The sequence below is a fragment of the Thunnus thynnus genome, chromosome 1 (genome assembly GCF_963924715.1).
Source record: "Thunnus thynnus chromosome 1, fThuThy2.1, whole genome shotgun sequence".
NCBI lineage: Eukaryota > Metazoa > Chordata > Actinopteri > Scombriformes > Scombridae > Thunnus > Thunnus thynnus.
The window spans coordinates 13,507,186-13,517,643 of record NC_089517.1 but is presented as its reverse complement, the minus strand read 5'-3'; the positions used below and the strand labels follow the sequence as shown (position 1 = coordinate 13,517,643).

At 40.4% G+C, this 10,458-nt stretch overlaps 1 protein-coding gene across 1 annotated transcript; it reads right to left on the bottom strand.

The window, feature by feature from the left end:
* Positions 1–602: 602 nt before the first annotated feature.
* On the bottom strand, positions 603–9,170 carry cyp27c1 (cytochrome P450, family 27, subfamily C, polypeptide 1). The gene is made up of 9 exons (XM_067586006.1): positions 8,720–9,170; positions 7,349–7,539; positions 6,818–7,017; positions 6,285–6,494; positions 5,218–5,381; positions 2,678–2,844; positions 2,382–2,460; positions 1,958–2,161; positions 603–1,804 (listed from the first exon to the last, which is right to left on the bottom strand). The coding sequence occupies exons 1-9, from the start codon at positions 9,011–9,013 to the stop codon at positions 1,685–1,687; spliced, it is 1,629 nt and encodes a 542-aa protein (XP_067442107.1). The 5' UTR covers positions 9,014–9,170; the 3' UTR covers positions 603–1,684.
* Positions 9,171–10,458: the final 1,288 nt, after the last annotated feature.

The window sequence follows — 10,458 nt, the reverse complement described above, 5'->3', positions numbered from 1 at the left end:
CCTATTATACTGTCACTTCTATGTATCTTTCTATCAGTATTTAATTGAAACAATTGTGGTTGAGTGAAATAGTCCTATCCCAGTCAAAAGTTCTTATGGCAGCACCACTGATTATTCCTTTGCAAATTTCACTGTCATTTGTTATTTTTAAGAACTGTGGTATATTTGGTAACCTTGGGATCTTCACAAAAAAACAATATTACATTTATTACATATGTACATCAGTACCATAGATAACATCTACCTTATATACTCAAGAACTTTATTCTTAAAAAGTACAAAGTAAATATTTGGCCAGTTTAGTTATCCTTTGGTTTCTTCAGTGGCTCTACAATTGTAGTATTTATACATCTAGCTTAAGTATTTATATAGTGTTGTCATGTTCCACATTCGATACACTTCTATACTGACAATGTATTGTCAGTATATTGTCATTATGTATTGTTGAATTTTAGACCCTGACAAAGAAAAACACATGATTTTTAAAATAATCATCATTTTTATTGTTTTCCAGTTTTACTGGACTACAGTATAAATGGTACAGAAAGACTAAAGAGCAGATAAATACAAAGACTTCTAAAAGGTTTCCATTTTCCTCCACGCAAACCAGTGTGACCCTTCAAAATAGCACAATACAGCAACTTTTCTATCTTCCCCTTTCAAAAAACTGTTCTGTAACATACATTATCTCTCAAATAATCATAATGTAGACATTCTTGTAAAGTACTTTTATTAATACAAACAACATAGAAACTACAAATGTGGAATTTTTTAAATCCAAATATGTTGTCATTAGTTGAGCAATTATTCTACTTTTTATTAATTTAGTTTATAATTTGTCATTCATTAGTTCTAACTCACAAGATGATCAAATTACTTTTAATTTTTTAAAAAGCACAGTCTTTTTCCACCTTCAAATATCAATATAAAACATGTGTAACAATTTTTCTTTGTGATTCCTATACAAATACATCTCTATCAGTTAACTGTGTTTGTTTTATATATTAATTATGGATTAAAATCATGAATGTCAATTCCTTGAGTAAATGTTTTATCAGTCTGAATGAAATATGGTGCCAGAAAAAAGGTAATCTGGTAAAAAAAAAAAAAAATTTGGCTTGCAACACAGATAAAACAGTCATCAAATAAAGCTCATTATTTACATACATACACACTTCTAAGAAACAGCTCATTTTCAATACATTCATGTTTGCCCCTCAACATTCTCAGTGAAACACTTTCTCAAACTCAGTCAGTTTAAAGGATCACATGTGCACATAACATTATTTAGTACATGCATGCACATTGATATGAAAGGATATAGTATAATTATATAGATTATAGTTCATTTTTCCCCACTCTCTATTTTGAATAGGATGAATGGAAGGACTAGCAGTCCACACAAACTGCAGTGGTTTTCACTAAGTACAAATAATATACACACAAGAACAGCTTTTAACTTATCATTATTGGTCCAATATTATTTCTGTCCTCCTCACTACCAAACAGGAGGAGATACACATTTCTTGCCTGAGTAAAACCTCAGTCGCAGTTCGGTATCTACAATCTAAAAGTGGACCGTGTACTAAAAGATGTGTATTTAAAAATAAAAAAAAAACCCTAATCATGAATCAATGCGATTAAAATATACAGTACAGTAGAGCTCACGGAGAGGAGTTTGCACCTAGTTTTCTCTGTCAGTGAACTGCAGATGGATGGGGGCACCAGGGCAGAGCAGGCCATGGGTTTTGGCCTTTATATCATCAGTGTCAGGAGAGATGCCGATGTGGAACTTTTGAATGAGCTGCACAGGAACCAAAACACAGGTGTCATTTTAGTAGCAACACATTGTCTATGCGTGCATTTATAAGTGGGTATATGTACTGTATTTTTAAAGACAAATTGTGAATGTGTGTGTGTGTGTGTGTGTGTATATAAGAGTGGATTAATCTCCTACCCTTGTGAGAGCCAGATGCATTTCTAACTCTGCTATTCTCCTGCCAATGCAGCTCCTGATGCCATAGCCAAAGGGAATCGAGCCAAAGTTGTCAACACGATCTGTGTTATCCTTTCTTATCCAGCGATCCGGACGGAAGTCTGAAGCATCGGCAAAGTTCTCCCCATCCATGGAAGTTGAGTAGTGACACAAGGCCAACTGAGTCTAACAAAGTGAAAAGACAAGACAAAAAAAAATGTCAGTTGTGTAATGAAAACAGCTGGGCTATTGTACATGCATCTGTATGCGAAAGAGGAAGAGAGAGATGAATGAGTAATGCATGATCACATTACATCTGGTTCCACTGTAAAGTTTTTTGGCTCGCTCTTACAGTCACGCTTTTTCTTCAGCACATGCACATTCTACAAGTCCCCGTCAGTCTTACCCCTTTGGGGATGAAGTATCCGCCCACCACCAAGTCATCCTGGGTAACCCGTCCGTTGCCTGGGAGAACTGGAAAAAGCCTGCTCCCAAGGAGGGGCAAACAAAGACTGTTATTCATCAGCACTATACATTGATCTTTTCACAAAGTCTAATGCTATGATGACAGGCCACACATTAAGAAAGCTAATGAACAAATTAAATATAATGACGGGAAGTTATTGAACAGAGGCAGGCGCTCATTAGTTATTCGTCACAAGTCTATTTAACTAACAAAAACGCAATCCATGTAGTGTGTACCTGAGAGTCTCTTTGACCAGGCCTCTGATAAGAGGCAGATGAGGTACATCATCAGCTGTGGCGATTGTTCCGGGTCCCAAAGCCTTCGTCACCTCCGTAAAGATTTGCTGCTGTATATGAGGATGCCGCGCTAACAGGTAAGTGGCCCACGACAGCGTGAAGGAGGTCTAGGAGAATGCAGGGGGATTTTTTTTTTAAAATTATTATAATTATTCATTAATCTTTGAATATATAGTATGTAAGCAGGGTTCATTAAGTATCTTTGGAGATGTTGCCATTTTTATTGATGTTTTGCAACACATCTGACTGCAAAGCAAGCTGATATAAGAGTTTCTATGTTGCGTAAGTGTTGGGAAACAGTGAGGGGCTTTCAAGGGAGAGGGGGCTAATTCCACGTGCTGAGCAGACACTCGTGTGCACTCCTCCAGCTGCACTCTCAGCCGTTTATCCCTCATCTTAACATCACCCACTCTTCTCCTGTGCTCTCCTCGTCCGTTTTCATCTAATTCTACCTTGATTAAATGTGCTCAGTTGCGCCACACTTAACAGCATTACACTCTGCCGTTTGTGTCAAGAAAATAATCTTGATCCTAATTAATTAGATAACAGAAATCTGTCTCGCTCTCTCTTTTTTTTTTTTTTTTTTTAAATTTGCATTTTTTTTCTTGCACAAGCTTTCACTAGACTCACAATGGGCCCCCTCGTTACCACTTCCCACGTATCTCACGCATTCCCTTTCCCATCCGACACACCCTGATCATTTTCATTTCCTCTTTCCTTTTATTGCAACCACCCCACCTACTCATTGTCCTCAATTGTCTGTACTTTTTTTCTGACTCACTGAGAAAAGAAATCACACGTCATTGAACTTTGATGTAGATGTGCAAATCATATGAAAATGCATGTCCTATTTCCCGTATTCAAATCCCATCGTTAGCGGCCGTGTCATTTGGCTTGTTACATCAGCCCACAGCTTACTTCTTGCACATCTTACTTCCTGGCATCTTAGCATATCTTTCCATCCACCCATGCATCTCATGACATACAGGTATCGGAAGGGCGGCCTTGTTATTGCCAACATCACACTGAATAGACCCCAGAGGTCAGTCTGAGGTCAATGTCTCCCGGTGGACTAACAACTGATCAAAAAGACATCTACCCTTGTATACGCCCTGCCATCCTTTTCACTATTGCATCTTCAACTTCCCTTCCACAGATTTACTCTCCCACTCTGTCATAACCCTCTCCCCATCTAACCAACATGCTTCTAATAAAGTCCAGCTGGCACAGATACTGGCAACACCTCAGACAAAGCCAGAGAGGAATCATATGACAAAAGCTGATCCAAACACAGCACTAAAGAAGGCTTAGCCCCCCCCCTCCATCCCCCACAACTTCTCTTCATTTTCTAACATCCATCGTTAGTTCCCTCTTCTTTTGCTATTTCATGACAGCGTCCCTCTTCCGAAGGCCCACCCCCCCCCCAGTTCTCCCCCTCATCTCACCTCTGCCCAGCCTATGCTATAACTCTGGCTGTGGCTAACTTGTCTTGACAGCTCTTGTGTGTGCTGAGTAAAGGCAAACGCACCACAGGGTCAGGTAATGGCTCAGCTAAGTCCACCCCCTACCAGGACGTGGCCGTTGCAACAAGTTCAACAAAAACACACACACTCACACACACCCTTTTATCCCGTGGCCCCCTAGCTCAGCACAAAACACTCTACACCCATAATTCTGATCAATCTGACAGTACCCCAAACAAATTAGGCAGTAACTGTGCACATGTGCACACAGTGTTCACACAGATGGAAATTCATGCACACACATACGATATTTTGAGTTCAATTTCAAATAAATCCTTCTAAACTTCTTTAATTTTCTGCTTATTGAATTATGCATCGTGGGGGTGTCTAATGATTCAGCAGGCTCAAATATGATAAAGAGTATTTGTTGTATGTCATGCTGCTGCTCTCCTTCAATGTTTCCCATTTCTGTATTCCTTGATCTGCCAACTAAACAGGTAAAAAAATCCACAAAAATACAAACATAAAAGAAGTGTCTTCTGTGGTTTATGAATTTAGTACTCCAATAAGATAAAACCAGCAGTCTCCATTATTTACAAGTGCTATCCAATTAAGGTCTAATGTGGAAACACATTAACACACAACACAGATGTCTGGAGGAGGAAAAAAGACAAAAGCCCCCCTGTGTAGATCTGACATAGACAAATCACAAGAAACTAAATCTGAGTGAGAGCAAGTTTGTCAGTGGGATACTGTGTAACCCCCGATTCACTGCTCTGACCTGACGCTGGCACAGCTTCACAGGCACGAATGTGGCGCCAGAAACCGAACCCTTGAAACTCAACACTGACTCAGACACACACACACACACACACACAAACACACACAGTACAGACACATGTGTGACTCCCAACCCCTCCACCTCCTGCTAACCCACACTCACTGCACCTCTACACTCCTCAACTGCACAAGCCCCTCCTTGCATGTATCCTTTAAAACACACACACACACACACACCGTGTCAACCCCAGCCAGTAGCATCTCTGTTGCATTAGCGTAGATTTCCTCCATGTTCATCTCCCTTGTAACGAGCATGTGCGTGAGCAGTCCCCCCTCCACCTTCTCTCCCCGCTCCAGCTGGGCCTTGATCTCTGTAAATCTCTTATCAATGTGAATAACGCCTGGGATCAGACAGAGACAGAGAGGATGGGATGAATGGTGAGGGTGGAGTAGAGTAGAGGCGAGGAGGGAAGGGAAGGGGAGTCGTGCAAGGGTGGTGAAGGAAAGGAAAAAGAGGAGAGAACAGGTTATGTAACAGAGGGACCCCATACTCCCACAATCCCATGGTAAAGCAGAAGAGATTTATATGCAAATCAACATTCCTTTCTATTGATGCCAGGCTACTTATCTACCAAAAATTGGCAAATACTCAACTAAGCCTGAACTTCACTGTTGGGGATTTAAAAAAAAAAAATACCACAGTGAATCCATTATCTTACATATTTACACATCTAAAACAATTTATAAATGTCTTTTCAAAGATTGGGCATCGACTGAACTGGAGAAAGACATTCTGGAAACAAGTAATCTGTTGTGTGTCATCTATCTCTCTATCCCATTTGGTTTTTTTTTGATTATGCAAAAATATATATTTTCAAAATGGGCTTTCATTAAAACCCACTCAGAAAAAAAAAGCACAGCAAATCTTAAAAGGGGCATTCCACCAACTTTACATATAAAAGTCAGTTGACTTGTCATAGAGAGTACTACTCATCATGTGATAACAGTTGTATAATGTCCTCTGTGGCTGTAGAGGAGCTTTGTCAAGTCTGTTGATGATGTCATTAATGTTATCTCAGCTTGGAGCCTACAATTTATAACAAAGCCTCTGGAGCCTCCGCTGCTTCAATTGTGACCATTCTTTGTTATCTGTCTCTTGTGAGTCCCCAAGTGTTTTGAAAGTCTGAGCATAAAAATGCTGGAGTGCCCCTTTAATATGAGAGTAGCCTCATTACTGTAAGCACGTGGCCAACATACCAGTATAAAAAAAACACTTATTTGACCATGTGGTGCGGACTTCTTACTGAATTTGAAGAGACCATCCCAGGAGTAACAGAACTCCTCCCACGGTTTGGGAATGATGGGCCGGAGCCACTTCGGGATCGCCCCGGCATACATGGTTGTCTTGAAGGAACTGAACATGAGATGCAGTGCGTTGATGTAGTTTTGAGTTTCCTGGGGAATCTCATTTTCCAAACAGCCTAAACGACACTCGTACAAAATGGCTGCCACACCTGTAAAAGCAAAAGGGAAAGAGGAGGGAGACAAGAGTTTCAATAATAATGTCTTCTGTGCACAGCTTTCAAAGCTGCAATGATTCATTATCAGTCACTTCTTTCTTGATGTAAGAGTCACTGAACTGGCAAACCTTAGTTTGAGAGTATTTTTCTCTTTCATGTCTATTTTCTCTCTGCTGTTGCCCCTTCCTGCCTCTAGCGTTCTCAAGGATCTCCTGTGCCCTTCATCTACACTACACCTGCATCCTTTTCCACATTTTCCTAAGCTTTAAGTGGATCCTCCCTGGCCATGTTCAATTCCTTGCTGGCTTTGTACTAACCTTCCATGGCATATTTGAAGAAGAGGTCATTGACGTTGAGGACAGTTGCTCCGTCTGCCTCCTGAGTGCGTAGAATACAAACTCTCTTGACCAGGTCGTCTACCACTTTGTTAACATCATCGGAGAACACCGCCACATCACGCGGACGCATGATGAGCTGTCTGAGGACGCTCCGCATCTTTAGCCAATCTTCTCCCTCCCTAGAAAACGGGATACAGAAGATAAGGTGAATCGTCGGCCCAAGTTTTGTACAAAACGTTCATAGACATGTAGAGGAAATTACCTGGTTATTTAAGAAGAAGCTATTGAAAAAGTGCAAGTATGGATGCCAAATGGGGTAGGTGCGTTATTTCAGCGATTACAGTAATACAAAGCTGACTACTGAGAAGTAAAGAGTCTGTTCAGTAGAGGTGATCTGATCCGGGAAATGTAGTCAATTCACCGGGTTAAGTCAATAAACTTTGAGATTGTGATTATCCTTCCTGGCCCAAAGTAATTTACTCAAAAGATTAAAGGTTGAAAGGGACTCACGCCGAGATCAGGCCTGTGGAACGGCCTCTCATGTCTCTGTATTCCTTCCAGGAATCCATGTTAGCTCTTTGGGGAGCTGCACCCTCAGCCCTCAGCACCTGAGCCACCAGATCGCGGTCAGCGATTGAGACCACCAGCTGGGGTCCAAAACGGGATTTAAAAATTTTCCCATACTTCCTCCCGTGCTCCAGCTGTAAACAGAGACAGTAGTTAACTGATGGTCTCACTTTATTAGATATGGATATTTAAACCTTCATTTACCCACCATCCAAAAATGAACTTCCTCTATTTGTCAAACTGGTCTATCTGTTCTGTTGTCAAAGTACAACACTAAACTTGTCAGGTATGACAGCAGTGTATGACTCGACACACGTCTCTTTGTTAAAAGGTTACAAAAGGTACCTGCATAACGTTTAGGAGTAGTGTAATAGTACAGTATCAGTGGTGGTGGATACCTACAACAAATAAAGTACTGTTGACTGGAGATATGCTATAATCTATTTTGATTTTGTCCTCAATCGTTACTTCTTCAAATACAGATTCCAGAGAAATTTCTTAAGACATAAAATGTGATAATATCCCCATGTGTGTCATTTGGACTCATTTCCTCATCAAATGAAGAAACCATTGCTCATGAAAATGTCTGCCTGTGGTAAAATGAATATGTATGTTCAACTTTTACGTAACAAAACTGTGGTTTGAGGGAAAAGAATATTTGCTTATTCATCAAGATCAAAGAGCTCAAAATCAAAGAGCACAGATTAGAGTGATTGTTTGAATCAGAGTAAATTTGTTGAAACAGGAAAAAGATGATGATGACATTTTAAAAAGATGAGTATATTCATCTGACTTTCCATTGTTGACTCTTATAAAACATGTGTCATGATAGAAAATGTTTAATTATCAGTTTGTGTTACTTTTCACCACCAGAGGCTCATTCTTGCCCTGACATGTCAAAAGAAGACTTCACTCCACTTTTTCTGCCAATGACAACGATTACAAATAAAGAACCAATTAAGATTGACACCTCAGTTTGATTAATTTGCACATTTCTCACTTTTGAAGTTTTAGATATTTTCTCTACACACTGTGATTAAAGCGCCATATAATAATTTGCTATTACTTGTTAAAGAAAAAAAAACACCTTTTAACTCACTTGTATACTATTACACAGCAACCTTGGAGTGGATAACCGACCAGCGACCAAACTCCTGGTGCGCTTTTACGCAACTGCCTGTGCCATTTTACGCATAAGTGGCAAATTTGGCTGACGCTGAGAAAACACAGGCTCTCGCCAAGGGTAGACAATACAAAGACGTATTTTAATCTGTGAAACAAAATGGGGAAAAGCAACAATATGGGCAGCATTACCTGAATTTCATGAATTCTGCCAAAACCGTCTCTCCAGAAGAACTCGATCAAGTTGGATAAGGTGCTGGGTCCAGGCATCTCCTTCAGGGTCTTGATTCTGGCTTTCTCGCCGACATCTGTCGGTGTGATCAATCTTTCAGGCATGGCCTCTTCTCCAGCCGCGGACATCCCAAAAGCCTTGCTGGCTGCTGACTTGTGCAGGGCGCGTAAAATGAAAAACAGCTGGTTATTCAGCCGGTCGCCTTTTAGATTCTTCCAACATGTTGTCATAAACTGTTTCGGGAAAGCCATCATTTGCTTTTATGGACACTTTTCGGCGTTTCCGTGCGCAAAAAAAAGATCGAGTTTTTTGCAAAGTTTAAAAGCGCAGAATTTACATCTGCAAATGCATGATCCTGGCACGTGTGAAACAAGCCCAGCCTGTATGGTAATGTAATGCTAGATGGGTCTATTGTGGAACGCTTTTATATAGCTAGTTGCTTGTACAACCTCAGACGTGGAAGAGGATTGGATGATCGCTTCACAAAAAAGGGAGGGATAACTCTGTATTCGGGTGTGGGCGTTCCCCCCCCCTAAAAAAAGCTTTTGGGTTCATTCTTTCATTGGAAGAGTGGATTACAACGTGCCAAAACACAGTTACATCACACCAATCAATCAGCATGTGTGCACGCGACCCCAACCCCTGCAAACACACACACATACACACACACACACACACACACACACACACACACTGAACATAAATGTGATTAGCGCCACATGAAACCGAATTACATGTAATATATTTGTCCAAAAAAAAGTAAAGTACCTCCCACAGTATGGCTCATGTAAGCACACGCACATGTTCAGAGAGAGGTGATTTCACAAATCATCAGCTGTTTACACCTACATATGTAACTGCTCACTGGTTTGTTAATGTTTAGCAGGTATATTTTAAGAAGTAGCCTGCTGATTGGCTGGATATAATCTGTGGAGACAGACTGTAAAGAAAAGTTGTCTAATAGTTCGGGGGCTCATAGATTTATATGTGTAACATTTCTCTTTCACCCAGTAAGCTATTAAACCTTTCCCAAAGGTAAATAATATGTCAGTGCTAGATGGCAGCTCAGCATATGTAAACTATTTGCACATTATTCATGTCTCTGCTTCAGAAAGTGCTCATGCTGTTATGAGTTGGAACACACGTTTGGTGTTTTTCAGTGGACGTGCTCAGATTTGACCTCAGCAGTGTCTGTAATCCTTAAATTTGCCTTATCCCTTTAACATCCATCTTTTTTTATAGAATTTCCACCTATTTGGCACACCCAAATGGAAAAACTTATAACAGAAGAACTGTAAGGCCACGATGCATGTATTAGGCTTCATTTGACAAGTGACATCTTCTAATTTATGGAAATGTGTTTGTTTAGCACGTGGCTAAAACACAAACAAAGCTAAATCAGTTCAAATAAGGCTCAAAAAAGTGTTTTTGGTCCTCGTTTATAATGAGTCATATTTGATTAACAATAATTAGGACATGCTTTATGCCAGAACCATGCAAATCACCACATACCTTCTGCATCTTGTCAACCTGTATAAAACTCCAGACCTCTAGGTCTAACCTTATGGGAGCTAGGGAGTTTTTAGTTTGTGGTGTCACTGGTGTCCCTGAACCTCTCCAGTGATCTCCAATTGGCCAAATTGTGCCAATTGCCTCTGCTCATTACTGTGTGATGCTACCGCTTACAACTGGCTTAAGC